Consider the following 21,967-nt stretch of genomic DNA (forward strand, 5'->3'; position numbering starts at 1 on the left):
TCAATAATCATCGATAGGGTAACCGAGTACCTTGAAAATTTTGATTTAATCGGGGAGAGCCAGTTTGGATTCACGAAAGATTTCAACTCTAACATAGATGGGAAAGTATTCAAGGTATTAGTAGGAAAAGGTGGAGTAGATAAAGGTAAACAATTTACAGACAGGGAATAGAGGGAAATGGTTTATGTGCAGGCAGATGGGGTTAGTTTAGAATAGCATCATGATCAGCACAGTCATGGTGGGCTGAAGGGCCTATTGCTGTGGTGTCCTATTCTATATTCTATTTCCACTGGCTCGGCATTCGAGAACTAGGGGGCGCAGTCTAAGAACTAGGGCCAGACAATTCAGGAGAGATGTTAGCAAGTACTTCGACACACAAAGGGTGGTAGATGTTTGAAACTTTCTCTCACAAATGACAGTGAATGCTAGCTCAGTTGTTAATTTAAAATCTGAGACAGATCAATTTTGATGTGCAATGGTATTAAGTGATATGTGCCAGAGGCAGGTAAATGGAATTAGACCACAGGTTAGCCATGATCTCATTGAATGGTGGAAGTGCCTTGAGGAGTTGTTCCCGTGTCCCTATGTACTCTTCTTGAGATCTTCTTTTGTATTTAGCACTGGCCTTGCAGCATTTTTCTTCTTCTGTTAAAAATCTGACCAATCTTGCAGAACCTGATTTGTCTACTGGTCTATTTCTCTTTGTGCAATTTTAGCAAACTGCAAAATCATCCTGTCCAAGCTGTCAGTTCCTGAGATTCCAATAGCAATGAGGCATTTCCTAAGTACAAAACTGTCACTTTTCATTACATGCTTTGGAAGGCAAAAAGTATGTTTGTATAAATAACTACTTTCAGTTTTCTAACATAAATGTTTGTAAATATACATTGTTTTAAATGCTAACATGTTAAAATTAACCCATTTTGCATTCTGTGAAAAAACAGTCCCAAAAATCCTGATATGTTAGAAATTCCAAACAAAATCTCACATAGACACAGCAGCAGGACTCCAAGACCCTCAGGTCTGTTTACCTTTCAGTAAGATCACGATTGATCTTTGACCTAAACATGAATATCTGTGCCTGGCTCTCAGTAACTTAACAGTAGCAGAAATCTATCAATCTGTTTTAAAATGAACAATTGACCAAGCATCAACTATTACTTGTGGAATAGATTTGAAACTTCTGCTGTTCCATCTATGTAGAAGTATTTGGTCATTTGTTTCTTGGGCTGCATTCACTTGGCTATATTTGCCTCCAAAGCAAAGCAGTTTTTGCATGATAAAGTTTAACTCTTACTCAATTACTGAAATCATTAACTATGTCCCTGAGATTGCTTCTGGGAAGTAACGAGTTTTGAAAAAACTGTAAATACTTAGTGGAAAATCTTAGAAGTACTCTGAGAGAGAGAGAAATAATTACACTTAGAATCTACATTCAATCTGGTCTCAACAAATCATTGACGACCTGCTTGACTTCATTCTCATGCTATTCACCCAAGTGAATACAACAGTAGCACAAGTATGACTTTGAAGACTGGAAGACACAAAGATCTAAGACATTCAGAGCATTTTTCATATGAGTTTGAGTTTCCAAGCAGGCAATATAAATCTAACCTAATAATGAGGTTATTGTCTACCATGTTTCACCAGTGTATATCAAGGAATTGGAAATTGCGTGGAAACTTTGATCTGTATGCCTGATAAGGAATATCACTGTTGAAGTGAGGCAACTCTGAGTGGATCATAGTATATGGAGAAATATTGGACTCTGTTGTACTTTGGGTAATATTCAAGTTGAAATGTATTGCCTTTGGTCTGTTTGCCTGACATGGAATGAAAATTGCTGATAGCAAGAATTATGCAGCATGTTCCATTCAATACAAGGATATTAAAAAAGTTTTGTTTTGTTGCACTATCCATAATATGCAATTTGGATGTTTTCTAGTGTCCTTTTTAGTTTAAAAATTCTATAAATAAGGCTTTTGTCTGAAAAAATTCTCAAACTCTTTACCTCAGAAGTGTAATTCCAATGATGTTTACATACAAAATCAGCATTTTTATTTGGACTCTTCACCTGTTACTATCGGCATCAATGAATCTTGTTGGGTTTGTGATTCCAGCGTAATGCATAGAAATGCGTAGAATATAGGAGTTGTCCTTTATTCCAAAACAGGGGAGTACCAATAATAGTCAAGTAGTGTCCTTTATCTATTGGGGTGCAACTTCAATCTGCCTCTGACTAGCCACTGCAGAGTACCATGTGCCCAGACAGAAACGCCACACATACCTTTCATATTCAGCCGGGAAGCGAACCAGGACATAGAAAGAAATGTACCCAGGACGAGCGCTGTTAAAATACGTTCATTCCTGAACTTCATCTCATGCCAGAAACACACAAAGCGAACAGGTATCTGCTAGTGCTGGGTATTGTCACGTTTTGGGGCTGGGATCAAGTTTTGTGAGATTAATCCAGGCAAGCACTGTCTTTCATTCTCCCCAATAGTCCTGCTTTTGTCTTGATCCTCTCACTCAATCTTCAGATACTGTCCGCTATCACAGAATCTGATGAGGGCAGTGCTCCACTTTGACCAATATTCTATCTCTTCCTTCGTGAGTGCAGTTCCCAGCTTGTTCGAAAGTCTCCTCTCCAGCGTTTTACGCTTTTAATCTATTTCCACTCTTAATTCTTCCCTGATTTGCCCAATCATTTTTCTATGTCTTTCCTCTCCAGCAGCTCCGCTCTTCATTCGAGTTGCTGCTGAGTTCAGTGACACACACACACACACACACACATCGCTCAGTCCCTGCCTAATGACTGTCTCTGCTCAGACGATTGTCATGATTTCACAGTCTCTGTTGCAAGCCCTATCGGTCTCCGCCCTCACTGCCGCTACCCCTTCCTGCCTCTACAGTGGTTCTCACTGAAGCAGCTGGTCTCCCCCTCGCTCCCACACGCATCCAGTTCCTTTATTTTCTTTCACTTCTCTCTTAGATATCAGCAGTGGCTGCAGTCTGTGTTACTCGGGTGTTCCTTCCTCCGTGTTTTTATCTCAGGTATCGTTCCCGCTTTGTGTCTTTCGCCCGCTGCCTCTGAGTGGATCTCGGGCGTTGCTCTGTGTACATGTAGAGTTTATTCCCTGTGCGTACTTGTTGGGACTTGTTCCGTGTGGGGTTTGCTCTGTGTGTATTTTTTGGGATTACTCCCTGCGTATTGCTGGGGCGCAGCTTTCAACTCTTAACAGATATTGTTCCTTCGCTCTACCCTATACCTGTTCGTATTTCTGTTTTCAGCGCTCCTCTTACAACAAAGGCAATCATGGCAAAATAAAACTTAAACTAAAAGTGATCTACAGCCTAACCACAGGAATTTTATTATGCCCATTCTTTTACACTATCCTTCTACCCTTGTTGCATAACTAAAGAGTGTATTTGTCATTTTTTTGTTTCTAATTATGACATGCTTGCAATTATAACGAATATAAAAATAACTCACGAAATTTGTGAAAGTAATGATTGATCTGGATTTTTGAGAAGATTTGTAGCTCAGGTTGAGGCTCGGGATGTAAGTTCGCTCGCTGAGCTGGAAGTAATGATTGATATATACTTAGGAAATGTGTTTCAGAGATAGTAGGAACTGCATCTGAGATAACAAGGTGTAGAGCTGGATGAACACAGCAGGCCAAGCAGCATCAGAGGAGCGGGAAAGGGTCTAGGCCCCATCCAGCTGTAAACCTTGTTACTTAGGCAAAGTGTTTTCTTAGATATCTCTATTCTCGTACATGATGTGGGAGTTACATAGACTAGTGTTTTGATCCAATAAGGAGCTCAGCCAAATAAGCACATGTTTCATAGTGTTAAAATAACCATTTATGAATATAGATTAAGCGAATTTCAACCCCACCTAGTGGCTCCTTTCTGTAGTGCAGCGTTTGTCGCAACTGATGAGAAGATAGACTTTCATAGTAATCACCGTTTAATTCCCACGGAGTTTCCGTGGACATATTTTCTAACCAATCTATTCAGAAATATTATGACATATCTCCGGAGCAGTTGGTTTAGAAGTAGGGACAGTGGTGTTGCACCACAAGAAGCCGTTATATGGAGTTTGCGTGCGCTTTAGTGACAGTTAATTTACACCCGTTTAACGAAAGGAAAATTTTGTTGCTTTTTTTTTGAAGTTATGGACCTCGCTACCTCTATCGCTGTTAATTGGCAGCAGGAATAATACTTGATGAGGAATTTAAATTTGCCTAAGTATCGCAGCAGCTAATCCAGAGGAACAGTCTGTCTCAAACGCAAAAAGGGGATTTGGTAGCAGATTGGTAATGTCACTAAAGTTAACGAGCATAGAATCCCTACAAATGCGGGAAGAGCCCTATTCGGCCCATCGAGTCTGCACCGACTCTCTGAACAACATCCACGCTATCCTCGCAGCCGCTCATTTTACCGTGGCCAATTCACCGAGCCTGCACATGTCGGGACACAACTGGGCAATTTAGCATTGCTAATCCACTTAACCTGAACGTCCTTGGACTGCGTGAGCGGGAAAACCACACAAAAACGGAAGGGACACGCAAACTCCACATGGGCAGTCACCGAAAACTGGAATCAAACGCAGGTCCTGGGACTGCGACAGCACCGCTAACCGTTCTACCCAATCTAGTACACCAGCATAATGTTCTAGGGACGTGAGGTCAAACCCTATTACGATGGGGAAACTTAAATTCACCCAAACTGGAAATGTGGAGCTAGCTTCACGGGAGCCATGAAACCAGTCAATTGACAGTTTTTTTAAAAAAAACACTACTTCACAGGATATCTGCTGGCCCAGTTGTGACTCCAGATTCACAGCAACGTAAGCAACTCCTAACTGCCTGCCCTCTGGGAAATTAGGGATGGGCAATCAGTCCTGTGTAGAGAGTGCCCCCTGGTTCTGACACTGGGCTTATATAGTGGAATGCAGTGTGATGGAAAACACAGAAGGCAGATGCTTCAGAAGCCAAAAAAAAGTTATTGAAAAACAGCAAATTGAATACATTTACAGAAAACAAGAAAGTGAATATGAAGCTGGATGACACAGCTGGCCAAGCAGCATCTCAGGAGCACAAAAGCTGACGTTTCGGGCCTAGACCCTTCATCAGAGAGGGGCATGGGGAGAGGGTTCTGGAATAAATAGGGAGACAGGGGGAGGCGGACCGAAGATGGAGGGAAAAGAAGATGGGTGGGGGGGGTGGGGAGGGAACAGGTCAGTCTAGGGAAGACTGACAGGTCAAGGAGGTCGGGTGAGGTTAGTAGGTAGGAAATAGAGGTGCAGCTTGAGGTGGAAAGAAGGGATAGGTGAGAGGAAGAACAGGTTAGGGAGGCGGGGACCAGCTGGGCTGGTTTTGGGATGCAGTGGGGGAAGGAGAGATTTTGAAGCTTGTGAAGTCCACATTGATACCATTGGGCTGCAGGGTTCCCAAGCGGAATATGAGTTGCTGTTCCTGCAACGTTCGGGTGGCATCATTGTGGCACTGCAGGAGGCCCATGATGGGTCTAGGCCCGAAACGTCAGCTTTTGTGCTCCTGAGATGCTGCTTGGCCTGCTGTGTTCATCCAGCCTCACATTTTATTATCTTGGAATTCTCCAGCATCTGCAGTTCCCATTATCCATGATGGACATGTCGTCTGAGGAATGGGAGGGGGAGATAAAATGGTTCGCGACTGGGAGGTGCATTTGTTTATTGCGAACCGAGCCGAGGTGTTCTGCAAAGCGGTCCCCAAGCCTCCGCTCCCCCTCCCATTCCTCAGACTTCCCAGTCGCGAACCATTTTAACTCCCCCTCCCATTCCTCAGACGACATGTCCATCATGGGCCTCCTGCAGTGCCACAAATGATGCCACTCAAAGGTTGCAGGAACAGCAACTCATATTCCGCTTGGGAACCTTGCAGCCCAATGGTGTCAATGTGGACTTCACAAGCTTCAAAATCTCCCCTCCCCCCACTGCATCCCAAAACCAGCCCAGCTCGTCCCCTCCCTCCACTGCATCCCAAAACCAGCCCAGCCTCTCCCCACCTCCCTAACCTGTTCTTCCTCTCACCCATCCCTTCCTCCCACCTCAAGCCGCACCTCCATCTCCTACCTACTAACCTCACCCCACCTCCTTGACCTGTCTGTCCTCCCTAGACTGACCTATCCCCTCCCTACCTCACCACCCACACTCCTCTCCACCTATCTTCTTTTCCCTCCATCTTCGGTCCACCTCCCCCTCTCTCCCTATTTATTTCAGAACCATCTCCCCATCCACCTCTCTGATGAAGGGTCTAGGCCCGAAACGTCAGCTTTTGTGCTCCTGAGATGCTGCTTGGCCTACTGCATTCATCCAGCTTCACACTTTGTTATCTTGGATTCTCCAGCATCTGCAGTTCCCATTATCACTGAAGTGAATATCAAGACCTGCCTGTTCTGACTGAGACTGGTCTCCCAATTAACTTGGCCTCCAGTTAAGCTTCACAGCGAAGATATGATACAGAGGGTGGCTGTTACCTATGCTAGAGGGAGAGATTACCTGCTGACCTGAAGTCCTATGCCACTTCCCTTCCTGAGGGGTGCCCTACATCATTAACCCCGAATCCCACTTTCCCCTATCTAAGACTAGCCAAGCTGGTTTAAAAGGTCTCAGTGACCTTAGGCATGTCCCTGGAGTGATTGCTGTGGTCTGGAGTCACATGTAGGCCAGATCAGGTAAGGATGGAAGTTTCCATTCCTAAAGGGCACTAATGAACCAGATGGGTTTTTTTTCCTGACAATGAGCAATGTCTTCATAGCCAGATATTTTTATTGAATTTAAAATTTCACCAACTACCATGGATTTGAACCAGGTCCCCAGAATGTTACCTGGGTCTCTAGATTAACAATCCAACGGTAATACCACTAGGCTATCACCTCCCCATAACCGCTGAGGTGATTAGACACATTGGACCAGACCAGTACCTTGGGCTTTCTTTCTTTTCTTGGTGATCTTTGAGTGGGTCGTTGGTTTTGATGGTGGCGGATGTTGCTGGTGTTGCCCTGGTCAGTGTCTTGTATCTCTGGATGCCTTCTGTGGCCTTTAGGCATTTAGTGGAGGTTTGTGGTTAGTTGTTGGTATTTAGTTGTTGTGAAGGCTGCTCTCCTTCGTGAGCAAGGTCTACTTCTTGCTCAGACTCTCGAACTCCCCTTGCAAAGCCTACCTCAGAGCCCACACCGGGTTGGAATCGGGGCATGTTGCTGGTATCACAGTGCCCAGAGCTGGGCTTAGCTGTACCCAACTGCAGGTCCCTTTCTCTTCCATCTAATCTGTTGAGCTATTGCTCCTCCTGTTGGGTCTGAATGAACTTCATGATTAATGGCATAGGTGTGAATGGTTTTTCAATTAAGTGAATGGTTTTGATGGTTTTGGAACGCTCAGTATTTCCCTTGGGTTGATATTCGTTCAGGTTTGAAAAGTGGTGTGAATGTTTTTACATCCAAAAGTGGAACAGGTTTGAACGTAGCACAATGGTGTGGAACATTCAGTACTTCTGTGCCTGAGCACTGGTTGGAAAATTAAATAGCATGGTATCTCTGTAGGCTCCAGAAGGTCCGAAGTTTTGTTTGTTTCTTACAATCTGGCTTCCATTGTTTAAGCTGGGACGTGAATGGGTCTCTTTCGTTTCTGCAAGCTAACCCCTGTTCCAGACATTTGCCCCTGGGCTTGCATCTTCCCCAGTCTGTCCCAACCAGCCTTTCTAGCCCATGCTTTCTGGAGTCCCAAAAGTTCAGTGAATTTACTCCAATGTAATTTCTACAACTTCTGTCTTCAGAGGGTTTTAAGTCTAGGGTATGTCCAAAAACCGATGGGATTTTTGCCCCACCTTCCACCTGACCTAGTCAATAGTGGTTGCATTGCATGAACAATTTTTAAAAAATATATACACATTCAGCCCAACCAATTCAGGCAGGTTCTTTACGCAGAGAGTTGTGAGAGCATGGAATGCGTTGCCAGCAGCAGTTGTGGAAGCAAGGTCATTGGGGTCATTTAAGAGACTGCTGGACATGCATATGGTCACAGAAATTTGAGGGTGCATCCATGAGGATCAATGGTCAGCACAACATTGTGGGCTGAAGGGCCTGTTCTGTGCTGTACTGTTCTATGTTCTATGTTCTAATTCACATTTACAAAACAACACAGAATGCTGGAGAAACTCAGTAGTTCTGGCAGCATCTGTAGAGAGAGAAACAGTTGTTTGCTCTGAAAAACAAATACCAGACACAAAATGTTGATTCAGTTTCTCTCCCCACAGATGCTGTCAGATCTACCCAGTTTCTCCAGTATTCAGTTTGTTTTGAATTTTGCCTATACATTGTTTATAAATTGATGTCTCACAGGTACGTTTGCTGTTTGAATGTTTTTCCTACCTTCCTGTTGAGCAGATGTGTTTTGGAATCAGATAGATTGATTGCATTTTCTTTTTGGCCCAACAGTAGTTCTAAAGAATTTACAGGGATACAGCGACTTAAAAAAAAAACAAAACTTTGAAGATACTATTAATTAAAATATGGCAGAAAACTCAACAGGTTAGAAGAGAAAGTTATTATTTGCAGGTGAATAAAGGTGAAGTAGCCATAATCTTTCCAGACATTAGGACTCATTAGAACTGAGGGTCAGAGAAGGAGAATTTCATTGCAACCTCAGCTGGTAGTAGAAATTGAACCCACCCTGTTAGCACCTATATCAGCCATCCAGCCAACTGAACTAAAGCAACCCCATAGCGAATCAAATATATCCCTTCTGCATTTATCCAAACCTCCAGTTATCTCCAAACACCTTAGATTCAAATACTTTTGAGCTATTGTAAAGTAGATACCCAGCAATTTGCACATGGGAGACTCCCAGACAGAAATGTCATGGTGATCAGATAATTTTGTTTGACTGCTGCATAGATATCAGTTAGTACACTGGAGAGAGCTCCTTTAATCTTTGCAACAGTGCCATGGAAACTTTTAAGTCCAGCAGAGAGAGCAGAAAATGTATCCTCTAGTACAAAAATAGCATCTCCAACAGATGCAACACCACACAAGCCAAGAGTTCATCCCCTGCAGTTGCAGTGACAATAAATGCAGTTAACAAAATTGCACATTTAGTACTGTTCTGAAGTGTCAGAGTCACAGAGTTGTTCAGCACGGAAACAGACCTTTCGGTCCAACTCAGTCCAGCTCATCAAAGCCGACCAGATATCCTAAATTAATCTAGACCTATTTGCCTGCATTTGGTCCATATCCCTCTAAACCCATCCTTTTCATATACCCAACCAGATGCCTTTTAAATGTTGTAATTGTACCTGTATCACCACTTTCTTTGGCAGCTCGTTCCATACACGCACCACCCTCGGTGTGAAAAAGTTACCCCTTAGGCCCCTTTTAAACCTTTTCCCTCTCACCTTAAACCTATGCCTTCTAGTTTTGGACTCCTCTATACTGGGGAAAAGACCTTGTCTATTCAACCTATCCGTGCCCCTTGTGAATTTACAAACCTCTACCCAGTTCCTAGGTTTATAAAAGCAAAATGGGGGAGACAGAGAGAGAGGAAAAAATTGGGAGAATAATAATGTAAATCAAAAGAACTACCAGTGCTGAAGATCTGAAACTGCTAGAGAAAATCTGTGGAGGGAAAGCAGAGTTAGCATTTTCAATCTGGTGAGAGAGTAACAATAAATCTTAAGGGTAAGGTTTAAGTAAATAACAGTGAGAATGTATGAGGAGCAGCAGCCACCGCCATTGACTAAAGTGGGTGCCAATGGCATTATGTTAAATCCCTAGGGTGGAGCCTTTTTAACAATGTATTTAAGTTACTTGTATAGCGCAGCAGATTTATATAAGAAAGTACACAGTGGAAATGTATTGTATTAAAACTGTTGGATTTAATGGGTTAATGTTTATTAAAATTATTATTAAAATAAAAGGTATTTCATATTTGCAAAGAAAATAGCTAACACTGTAAAGGGAAAATGTTTGAGATATTTTTCAGATGAAATGTTAAGCCTTGAGTCGTTATTAAAGACCTCGTGGGATTTGTTTATCAGTGAATTTTGGCGTTCAGTAATTTTAAAATTCTTTCCTTAAATTAACAACCATTCTTATAAAATTGTTTGCAGCCTATTACTGTAAAAAGTGGAGAAACAAGAAAATACCTCCAACAATTTTGAGCACATCCCTAATTGCTGATTCAGATTTAGGAGATTTTTGATCACAACTACAACTGCTTTCACTTTAAAAGCTTCAACCAACGTCCAAACACTAATCAGCTACTGCATCAAGAAGTATTTTCTCATATTGGAGAAGGAAACAGAGTTAACATTTTCAGCCTGATATCATTTCAAAACTGAAGAATCATAACTCTATTTCTTTCTTTGCAGATGCTGGCCAGATCAAGAGTTTTTCCAGCATTCTCTGCATTTGCCTTAGATTTCCAGCATCCACAGCATTTTGCTTTTTTTCCCCCTCATATTGCTTTCACTTCTTTTGCCGATTACTTTAAATATGTGCTTTCTCATTCTTGCTCCTTTGATGATGGGGAGCTGTTTCTCACTATCAATTCTGCCTCTCAAAAATTTGAATATCTCTATTAAGTCTCCTTTCAGCCCTTTCTTCTCAAAAGGAAAGCAGTGCCAACACCCTTAGTCAATCTATATAAATGAAGTCTGACATCCTTGGAACCATCCATGTTCAATCATTTTTTCTGCACCCATTTAATCCTTCACAACCTTCCTAAAGTGAAATGCCAAAAATAGGATGCAATATGCTGAGACTGAACTTCTATCTTATACAAGTTCAATCCAATCTCTTCATTCTTGTGCTTTATGCTCCTATGAATGAAGTCTAGGGTACTATATATTTTATTAACTGTGTTCTCAACCTATCCTGTCACCTTTAATGGATCATGTAAATATACACATGTTCCTCTGCTCCTGCACCTTTTGTTTTACCTCTTCACGATCTTCCTTACAAACTGAACAACTTCACATTTTCCCATATGGAGTTTCATTTGCTATCTACCTGCCATTCAACCAACTTGTCAATATACTTTTACATTGTAAACATTCCTCGTCACAATTCATAATGAATCAGATTTTTTTTAATAGGAAATAAATTATGAAATAATGCCCTATATGCCAACGTCCAGGAAATTAGTATATATCAGGAAAACAGGGGCTTCAAAAGTGATACCTGGGATATTCCAGCATAAACATTCTTCCAACTCAAAAAACATATGTTGCTGTTTCTTGTTACTCCACAAATGTGGTACACTGCATTTATTGGTGCTGCAACAGAAGGGGGTCATACTCATAGGCAGTACTGAAACGTGGACAATGACTTCACTGATAAGTAGAATTGGGAATGGGGGAAAGCAAACAGAGTAGGGAATGGAAGAAAGTGGGGGGTGAACAATCAGGGGTTGGAATAGAAGGATGGAGGGTTAGGGCTTAGCAGAGTGGGAGAGTGGAAGGGGAAGGAACAGTCAAGATCAGGGCAGCAGGATAGGAAGGTGAACATAGGGGGCGGGAGAGCATAGCTCTGATTGGGGGTAGGGATTCCAAACAGAGTGTGGATTGTGGACAGCAGAGCCGAAAGCTGGAGTAGGAGACTGCAGGGCAGGGAACAGAAGAGCAAGACCTGGTGCTGTGAGCAAAGGGAGGGTGACAAGGGTTTCTTGGAGGCAGCAACATCACATGCATATGCAAAAATGCAGCTTCCGTCATGGCAGTTTGACATCATTGCCACCTGTGAAAGTGGTGGCCACCTTTGCTGGCCATTTTGGTGTCGCCAATATGGACTCTGAATTTTGTATCCATATTGTTATTTAGAATTTTCTTTCATTAGCTATAAATTCTCAAGTGTGTTGTGGGCATTGTATCAAACACTTTTTGGACATCCATGTATACAATCAACATGAATAATGTTGCCCTCATCAATTCTTCCTATTACGTTTTCAAAATATTCCAGCGACTATTTTAGCTAAACAAATTTCCCGTGACTATTTCCTTCCAGTAATACCTCACAAAATTATTGTTTCACAGCAACAGCAATTGTGTTGGTAATATGTCCAGGTAGCCTCTGTGAAAGTTTAGTGGTGTGATATGTACAATTGTAAGTAGCACTATGATTGAACAGAAGCAGGAATAAACCATTCAGCCTGTTAAACCTGCTCCACCACTCAAAATCATATACCTCAATTTAATTTCCTTGTAATATTCCCAAATTCCTTGATTTCTTTGATCCCTAGAAATCAATCAGTATCTGCATTGAAGAAATGTAATGACTAAGCTTCAAAATACCTCCAGGGTAAAAAAAAATTCAAAAGGTTCACTACCCTCTACATGAAGAAGTTCCTCCTCTCCTCAGTCCTAAATAACTTGCCCCTTATTCTAAGAGTGTGTTGTCTGATTCTAAACACCACAAGGAAGGGAACCATCTTCTTACACTGTCTACCCCTTTAAAAGTTTCAATGGCATCACCTTTTATTCTTCTAAACACTCACAAATACAGGGTCAGTCTCCTCACAGGGCAGTCTTGCCATCCCAGGAATTAATCTGGTGAACCTCCATTGTACTCCTCTGTGACAAATACATCTTTTATTGGGTAAGGGGATCAAAACTGTACAGTATGGCAGATAGAGTGTCACCAAGCTTCTATAAAGTTGGTGTATGACATTTTTACAGTTATACTCACCCTACAGAGTTCATACTTGACAACCACACATGAACATTTCCCTTGAGATAATAAGATGTAGAGCTGGATGAACATAGCAGGCCAAGCAGCATCAGAGGAGCAGGAAGGCTGATATTTCGGGCCTCGACCCTTCTTCAAAAATGGGTGAGGGGAAAGGGGTTCTGATAATAAACAGGGAGAGAGGGGCAGAAGATGGATAGAGGTGAAGATAGCTGCAGAGGAGACAGACAGGTCAAAGAGGTGGGGATGGAGCCAGTAAAGGTGAGTGTAGATGGGGGACAGGAGGGGAGGGGGGAAGATAGGTCAGTCCAGGGAGGATGGACAGGTCAAGGGGGTGGGATGAGGTTAGTAAGTAGGAGGTAGGGGTGGGGCTGGAGGAGGGAGCAGGGGATAGGTGGAGGAAGGACAGGTTAGGGAGGTGGGGACAAGCTGTGCTGGTTTTGGGATGCAGTAGGGGAGGGGAGATTTTGAAGCTTGTGAAGTCCTCGTGTACCACCCCACCAACCTCTGGATCCAATGCATCAACCTCCGACACTTGCGTCATCTGCAATCCGACCCCACCACCACATTTTTCCCTCCCCACCTTTATCTGCCTTCCAGAGGGACCACCCTCTCCAGGATTCCCTTGTCCGCTCCACACTCCCCTCCAACCCCACCACACCTGGTACTTTTTCTTGCAACTGCAGGAATGCTACACCTGCCCCGATACCTCCCCCCTCACCCCCATTGCAGGCCCCAAGAAGACTTTCCACATCAAGCTGCTGTTCACCTGCACATCTGCTAATGTGGCATACTGTAGTATCCACTGTTCCTGTTGTGGCCTCCTCCAGTGTGAAACCAAACGGAGGCTTGGGGACTGCTTTGCAGAACACCTACGCTCGGTTCACAATAAACAACTGCACCTCCCAGTCACGAGCCATTTCAACTGCCCCTCCCATTCCTCAGATGACATCCTGAGCCTCCTGCAATCCCACAAAGATGCCACCCAAAGGTTGCAGGAACAGCACCTCATATTCTGCTTGGGAACCCTGTAGCCCAATGGTATCAATTTGGACTTCACAAGCTTCAAAATCTCCCCTTCCCCTACCACATCCCAAAACCAGTCCAGCTTGTCCCCGCCTCCCTAACCTGTCCTTCCTCCCACCCATCTCCTCCTCCCACCTCAAGCCCCAATCCCATTTCCTACCTACTAACCTCATTCCACCCCCTTGACCTGTCTGCCCTCCCTAACCTCCCACCTACACTCACCTTTACTAGCACCATCCCTGCCTCTTTGGCCGGTCTGTCTCCTCCCCACCTATCTTCTCCTCTATACATCTTCTATCCCCCTCCCTCTCTCTCTCCCTATTTATTTCAGAACCCCCTCCCTCTCCCCCATTTCTGAAGAAGGGTCTAGGCCCAAAACATTAGCCTTCCTGCGCCTCTGACGCTGAATGGCCTGCTATGTTCATCCAGCTCAACACCTTGTTATCTCAGATTCTCCAGCATCTGCAGTTCCTACTATCTCTGAACATTTCCCTTGTTGACTGCTATTATCTCTAAAGTTCATGAGCAGCAAATTCAACTGTCACATTCCAATGCCCTCATGTTCTTTGCAGCATTCCCCATTTGTGGTCCATGGACTTCTTTCATGCCAATACTAATACTGCTGAAAAACAAGACATTAGGAGATTTGTTACCACAGAACATTAGAGAAATGCCTTACGAATGGCTATCTCTGATTTTGCGTTTTCGTCTTGTGAAGAGGCACCTGGGTTCTCCTTGCTAACATTCATAACAGTAGATGGGCTCCGGCTTACACATCATATGGAGGTTGGTGTTGATGCTTTGCCACTAAATGAAACTAAGTTAAACTGACACAATAAAGAGGTGGGTGGTAGGGCTGGAGGTAAAAAGCACTTAACAACCACATGCACACATTTCTCCTGTTCCAACTGCTATTATCTCTCAAGATAAAGATCCAAATCTGTTTTGAAAAAATGAACATGCAAAAACATAGACCATTAGTGTCAAAAATACTATTTTGTTTATTGCTTTGGAAAGAGACAATTTATAAAAAGCAAAATATTTACTGAATATACTTAGGTTTTTTGTTAGTACATCTAGTGACAATAACCACAGCTTCATTGCTAAATGCTGAGAAGGAAATTAGAATCCACAATGGACCTGGAATTTGCCTTTTTGTACTTAGCAATCAACAACTAGTTTTCCCTGTCAAGATTATGTACTAATGATAACAAATTCTGGTCTCTGCATATGTGTGGCTAAATGTGAAAACCCTAAAGTTTCTGTTGGAGACACTTGTCCTGTCTTCACATGATAAGACTGTTGCATCATTGCTGTGCAATCAGCACAGGACTAGTAATTTTACATTTACTTTACTATTTTAAGCTCTAATTTTATTGAAAATGGAAAAACAGTGCATTAAGTTAGAACTTCTTGAATGAACTCAAGTGTTCTAAGTCGCAATTATTCATAAACAACCTCGCGGAACCTTAGAAATACAGAATGTTGTTCCTTATATTTCAATATAAAAATTCCATGTTTCAAAAATTAATATTACAACAAATAAAAGGTAAAATTAACTTAATCTCTACCTTTAACTCTGTGCTTGACCTAATTGTTATCCTACACTCTGCAAAATGATTAAAAAGTGAATTTGCAGATTTCCTGCAAAAATTCCTCAATTTGGTTGTCTGCTCTGCCTTTGCTGAATGTCAGAAGTTCTCCATGGAGAGCTCCAGTGTGAAATTGGCATAATAATGGGGGAAAGCAACATCACAGAATTTGCTAAATCCTTTTGGTTTATTTTTATTTCAAAAATATACTTTATTCATAAAAATATCTTTATTATATTGACATACCGTCACTAAAACAGTTCAATTCTATATGGCAGCACGTGAAGAAACAAACAAACATTGGAGTTTAGCTCTATCCAAAAAACAAACCAAAGGCATCTCTTACTTGTGTAAGATTATAGTAACATATAATGGAAGTACCAGGTGGGTCTGATAATTGAACAGACCCCCATTTGACTTTGGCAGAAAGACCTCAGACAGTGGTTTCTCCACACTTTGCCTTGGCAGCAGCTGCCCCAAGCTTTAGTGCATCCCTCAGCACGTAGTCCTGGACCTTGGGATTTTGCCAGTCTGCAACATTTGATTGGGGTCAACTCCTTGTTCGGGAAGACCAACAAGTTTTGGGCAGGCCAAAGGCGGTCTTTCACCACGTTGATGGTCCTCCAGGTGCAGTTGATGTTTGTCTTGGTGCCTCCTGGGGAACAGACTGTAGAGCACAAAGTCCCCTGTCATGGAGCTGTTTAGGATGAACCTCAACAAAAACTGCTGCATCTTTCTCCAGAATTCCTTTGCAAAGGCACATTCCAGCAGCGATGGATGATAGTCTCTAACCCTCCCCTACAGCCACTTCAAGAGCAGAGTGCAGTGGCATAGTCTCAAAGGTAATGCCTTTCTCACCACCAGCCAGTGCTAGTTGGAAAGTTCCGGTGATGAGGCATTTTGCCAAATGACTTTTGACAGCCTGCTCAGGAATCACTTGACAAGATCCATCCTCTCCTTGCTTTTGGGTAGCTTTCTTCAAGATTACTGATAGCTCACAATTTCATTTTGTTTTTGGCAAAGGCACTTACAGCCTCCTCCACGCTCCTTACATGATGTACTGTTCTGAAGTCACCCACATTCAAAAATTCATTATCTTGTTGGCACAGGTGATTTTAATACAAACAGGCTACCTTTTACTGGTATCGACTGCACATCCGTGTACCTACTCCTCCAGCGGCATCGCTCCATTGCAGTACATGAGGGAATATCAAATTGGCGAAGACGACTTCTACAAGCCTGCCTGGATTTTCCGTTCAGTGTGGAAATGTAAACATCTGACTTCCGGAGGCGATGCTGACCTAACATTAATATATTCATGCTGTTATGCCAATCTTATTTGCAAAATATAATTACAACTTCAACGCTAAGTATTAGTGAGGTGGAAGAACAACCTGACTTGGGGAATTATTGATCCCAATAGCGTGAGCCAGCGGTAAGACGCAGCAAAAGCTCTGGACCAATGATGCATTTACGACTTCAGTTTTATGTTCTTTATATTCACTAAGATATCTAGCAAATCGTAGCATACAGTTCTGGAACGTTTGTATATGGTCGCGTGTGTTGTCGAAAAAAAATCTATAGGATTATTAAACACTTTATATAGTTCAATTTGTGTGACATTAATATTGCCCGAATTATTTGTTTACAAGCCTTTTCATTTTTAGGCAAGAGACTTAAGAGAACGGGTGGGACAAGGTTCTTAGGTGTACCTTCCCAAAATATAGAGATTTGGCAGAGGATTCAGAAAGAAATGCATGCATTTCCAGCAAGGATTACAGAATAGCAATCCGGCAATTGAATTGCTGTTGATTATTCCCTCCGGATGCCGGCGCTAAAGCCGACTACAGCATTCACACGAGCACCCTATCTGCGGTTAGTTATATCAGTATAGGCTGGGTAACCAAGTTTGGGAAAGTCTCGGCCAGAGGGAGGCAGACATTAGAGCAGTAATAGGAGACAACATTACTCAATCACCTTTTGACCAAAAACGATCGTCGGTAAAACACATACCACAAATGCACTCTCAAATACTTAACTCTTGTGACATTGGGCATTTATCTGTTTTATTGAGCATGATCAATATTCATTATTCACCTAAATCTGCAATGATTTCTCATTGGCATTGTAGGTTTCAGTAGGTGTGATCTGTCACACGCATTTTCTGGAAAATTTCACGCCTAACAAATGTCCAATTTGGACATCTTTGCCCCATAAACAACAAACGTAGAGGCCTTTTTTGTCAAAGAGAATTATGATGTGCTCATTCTTGTTATGGAGTAATTTGGACACGAACTTCCAATCCATTCACAACTGCAGTTGCACACAGAAAACAAGAAGTTGTGTCCAAGTTATTTTAGTCCACCCCAGGATCTACAACAGTAGCACCTCACTGGGCAATGCATTAAAATCTACATTAAGGCATTACGTTTGAGGTACTTGCTTTTTAATTACACACTGGAGATTTCAAAAAATGTCTTTTAATGTTGTGACCAGTCACAATTACTTCCAAACAACTTGAAAATACAATTTCAATATGATTTTGTGGAATCTCACTCCTGCAGTGTAATTAGTGTCATGATTAGAATATAACTTTTCTGTTTTAATTTGTTTGGAATTCCCTTTTGCCTTCTCAATTTTGTTTTTCACTTTCTGAACATGATTTCAGTCTTAAGTTATGTCTGACTTCAAAAATTTACATGCTCTTTTGGAAGTGTGCAAATACTAGGTGACCAACAAACTTCTTAAGAGCATGTGTCAATCTCACTTGCAAATATGATTGCGCCTCAGGCTGCTTTCCCTGGAAATAGACAGTGCACTCAGTCGGGAACCCATCCACCAATGGACAGAATGCAACTGCAGACTTGTCACCAGACCCTTGAAGGTTCCATCTGTAAGCAGCTTACAAGAGGTAAGAGCACAATGGAAATATGCCAGAGGTCTGATATAGTTACAACTAACCCGGCCTTTACATGGTGAAAACAAGACTTGGATCATTGTGGGCAGAGATAATGGGAACTGCAGATGCTGGAGAATCTGAGATAACAAAGTGTGGAGCTGGATTAACACAGCAGGCCAAGCAGCATCTTAGGAGCACAAAAAATTTTCTGAAGGGTCTAGGCCCAAAACGTCAGCTTTTGTGCTCCTTAGATGCTGCTTGGCCTGCTGTGTTCATCCAGCTCCACACTTTGTTATCTCGGATCAATGTGGGCACAGATCTGTCATTGCAACAGTCTCTCATTGTGTCTGCTGTCCAGGAGAGAACTCAGATTAAATACTAGTCTTCAGATGCTTTCAGTCTCATCTCTTTCATCATTAACTTTAGTCATTTATTTCAATGGTCATGATCTACTTGCTCCCTATTCAGGGGCACTCACTGCTGTCACAGTGAACTCTGCCAGTCATGTTAACCTTGAGTTGGTGATGGGCCTTCCTGCCTCTTCAGCTAGAATAGAATAACCCAGTGATCCCGGAGGCAGGTTGTTTGGGTCCTTCTTATCAGGTCATGGCTGAGCAACCTTTGCTGCTGCAAATGGGATTGATGCCTGAACATTTAGCAAATCTTCTGGACTTTAAGAAAATTAGGATTCTTTAATCTGTTTGAAGTTTTGCTGTTACCAGCCCTTCTACACATGTGTAGGTCACTGCATCAGATGCTGAACAACAGGTCTCCTCAAAAGCCTGAAAAAAAATCTGTGAACAACTTTCAGTGAAATCTTTACCATAAATTTATTAACACAGCTAACGGTCCTTTTTTGGCCTTTATTTTAAATTGGCATGTTAATAAACCATAAAATTAGAAACCATATTTTAACTTCATTTGTTCAATCTTCATGGATACCTCCCACCATGTTTAGAAGAGGTGCAAGTAGATTTCCCCAATAGGCACTTTGTCCATTTTTACTATTTGTTAATGAGTTATAGGCATGACTTACTGGACCAACATTCATTGCTCACCTCTAAATATCCAGTGTGACAATTCAACCAAATAGCCATAGCTCTTCAGTCACATGTAAAGCGAGACCTCAAGAATGACAGATTTCCCACCCAATGTCTAAGATCTTTCTGCCAAAGTACAATGAGGGTTTGTTCTGTTATCAGAACCTCTCTTTACCTCAAAATGTATGTAAACCTTGTCTTGTACAAGTAGGAAATGCCTTTGGTTTTGCACTGCAGAGAATGTTAAATTCCAATTTTTTTTCTTATATTGTTACAGTTTTTGCACAGAAAAAAATAAATATTGGAATTTGACATTCTCTGCAGTGCAAAACCAAAGGCATTTCCTACTTATACAAAGCACAATTTACATACATTCTGTTACAGTTTTTTGCATATATGTAAATCACATCTTGTATAAGTAGGAAATGTTGTGTTTTGCACAGCAGAAAATGTCAAATTCCAATATTTGTTTTTCCTTATGCAAAAACTATAAATAGAATTGCTTTGGTACCCATGGACATAGGTTATTCATAAAAAGGTATATTTTTGCAATTAAAAAAAGTGTAGATTTTTTTATAGCAATAAACAGTAGATACATATTTGCCACTAGTCTGGCATTTTAATCAAAATCAAATTTCACCATCTGTCATGTAAGATTCAAGTCCATGTCCCCACAACATTACCCATGGTTCTTGATTACTAGTCCTGTGACACTACCACTACTCCATGACCTTCCCTTATGCATTAACTTTTTGGAGGATCTGACGGCATGCCTCCTGGAAAATGTTGATTTTTTACATCCTGCAGTCTGATTTATTTTAAACACTTTTTCCTGATTTTTTTGGTTTTAATTCAACAAAAAAAAAAGGAAGTTAACGACTGCTCTTATCCTTTTTCTTAAGCAGCCCCTCTATTTGAACATGACTTGCTACGACTGGTTTAGTGAGTTTTAAGACAGCTGACAAATCTGCTGTATGAACTGCAAACTCTACCACATGAGAGGTAGGTGGTACTTCAAGGATCAAGTAGATAAGTTGTTTGGAGGTTTGAGTGTTTTCTCCTGTATCTACAGTCCACCTCTGCAGGAAATCTTGCAATGTTTGGTGCTCTAGTAAATGAACCTACTGTATTTTGGTCAGTTACAAGTCAGGGATTTGCAAGTTTGACTGCTTCAGAAATGGTTTAAGACAGACATCGCTATAGCATTTGCCCATCATCCTGGGAATCTGCTGCCACAACTGAATTCTTGAGTAAAGGAGATGTTTTGGGAGTCTGGTGTCAGGCAGATGCAGATGTTCTGCTGTTGGACCTTTTTGTTTTTGTCATCACATTTGGAGAACCCTGTAAAGACGCCATTGGTGATGTTTCTGCTAAGATTTGAGATACATGCATATGAAAAACACCAAATGCATCAACAAATGTCCCTCTATTGGCTGCCTTCTGCAAAACCAGAGTCTCCTCTCTTTGTACCTCTTAAGTAGTTGTCTCCCTGAATCACTTTATGCTTGTGGCCTCACAATCCAATTTTCTTTATACTCCCTCCACCATTCTGTCAACAATACTGTACTTTTTGGGGTTCATAAGATAAAATCACAGGTTACAATGAACATGGAGTAATTCCTGCATGAAACTGACAAAAGCATTCCAAGCCTCTGAATCTCCAATTCAGCACCATCATCACAGTTGCTGTTTTTTTTTGCTGAGTCCAAAATTGGGCATTAAGAATAGCATGCAGTTAACTCTAGTGTATTTAGTCTAATTTTCTCAGATTCTGAAAGTCTTTTTCGTGTACTTACACCCAAAGGACTACAGTGGTTCAAGAAGAGAGCTCACCACCGTCTTCTCAAGGACACTGGAATGGGCAACAAATAGCCAGTGGCACTCAGATTCTGTGAATGCATTTTAAGAAGTAAATGTCGCCAACTTGAAATGGACATATTTCTGGATGTTTCTTCATAGCATTCAACTACCCAGCATTCCTGTCAGCGGACAACTGACACAGCTGCCCTACAATTTCACTTACCAATTGGAAAGCAATCACATTCTTCAATGTGCAGTTGAATGAATCTTGACTGTTACTGCAACAGCTTCTTTTATCCCCATTATGCATTTTTTTCTAATTAAATCAACTAAACTCTTCAAAAGGAAATAAATAGCATCATTTTTTTTGCACCTATAATTCCTTTCTTTGGCTGATGATAAGTATCAAGCAACTAATGTTTAATTCCAGAATTTTCTAGGGTAATCCTAGACAGTTGGTAATCCTAACCTCACACCACTACATCACTCCATGTCAAGCAGGCTGACATTTGTCCACTTGAAACGCATCACATTTGGAGATGGGTTCTGATCCATGATATTTATACTTCTGATGACTGTATACACATCTATCAAGTCACCTCTCATCCTTCATCATTCTAAACAGAAAAGCCCTAGCTCTCTCAACCTTTCCTTGTAAGATGTTCCCTCCATTCTAGGCAATGTCCTGGTAAATCTCCTCTGCACCTTTTCCGACGCTTCCACATCTGACCTGTAATGGGGCAACCAGAACTTGACACAATACTTTGGATGGGGCCGAACCAGGGTTTTGTACAGCTGGAACATAACTTCACAGCTCTTGAACTTAATCCCTCCATTAATGAAAGCTAACACACCATACGCCTTCTTAACAACTCTATACA

At 41.8% G+C, this 21,967-nt stretch overlaps 1 protein-coding gene and 1 long non-coding RNA gene across 3 annotated transcripts in view; one reads left to right on the top strand and one right to left on the bottom strand.

Moving 5' to 3' along the window:
- Positions 1-2,811, bottom strand: part of LOC125452012 (alpha-1,3-mannosyl-glycoprotein 4-beta-N-acetylglucosaminyltransferase B-like) — a 234,383-nt gene extending 231,572 nt beyond the window's left edge. Inside the window, exon 1 of the mRNA XM_059641094.1 lies at positions 2,288-2,811. Coding sequence (XP_059497077.1) covers positions 2,288-2,378 — 91 coding nt within the window. The 5' untranslated portion in view covers positions 2,379-2,811. The remainder of the gene's footprint in view (positions 1-2,287) is intronic.
- Positions 2,812-2,934: 123 nt separating this feature from the next.
- On the top strand, positions 2,935-21,631 carry LOC125452016 (uncharacterized). Of its 2 annotated transcripts, none has more exons than XR_007247438.2 (4): positions 2,935-3,054; positions 18,138-18,258; positions 20,189-20,288; positions 21,091-21,631. It is a non-coding gene; the product is annotated as an uncharacterized LOC125452016 (long non-coding RNA). The 2 variants fall into 2 exon arrangements; XR_009443114.1 differs by having other exon boundaries at positions 20,192-20,288.
- The last annotated feature ends 336 nt before the right edge of the window (positions 21,632-21,967 follow it).

Source organism: Stegostoma tigrinum, chromosome 1 (assembly GCF_030684315.1).
Source record: "Stegostoma tigrinum isolate sSteTig4 chromosome 1, sSteTig4.hap1, whole genome shotgun sequence".
In the NCBI taxonomy this organism is placed as follows: Eukaryota; Metazoa; Chordata; class Chondrichthyes; order Orectolobiformes; family Stegostomatidae; genus Stegostoma; species Stegostoma tigrinum.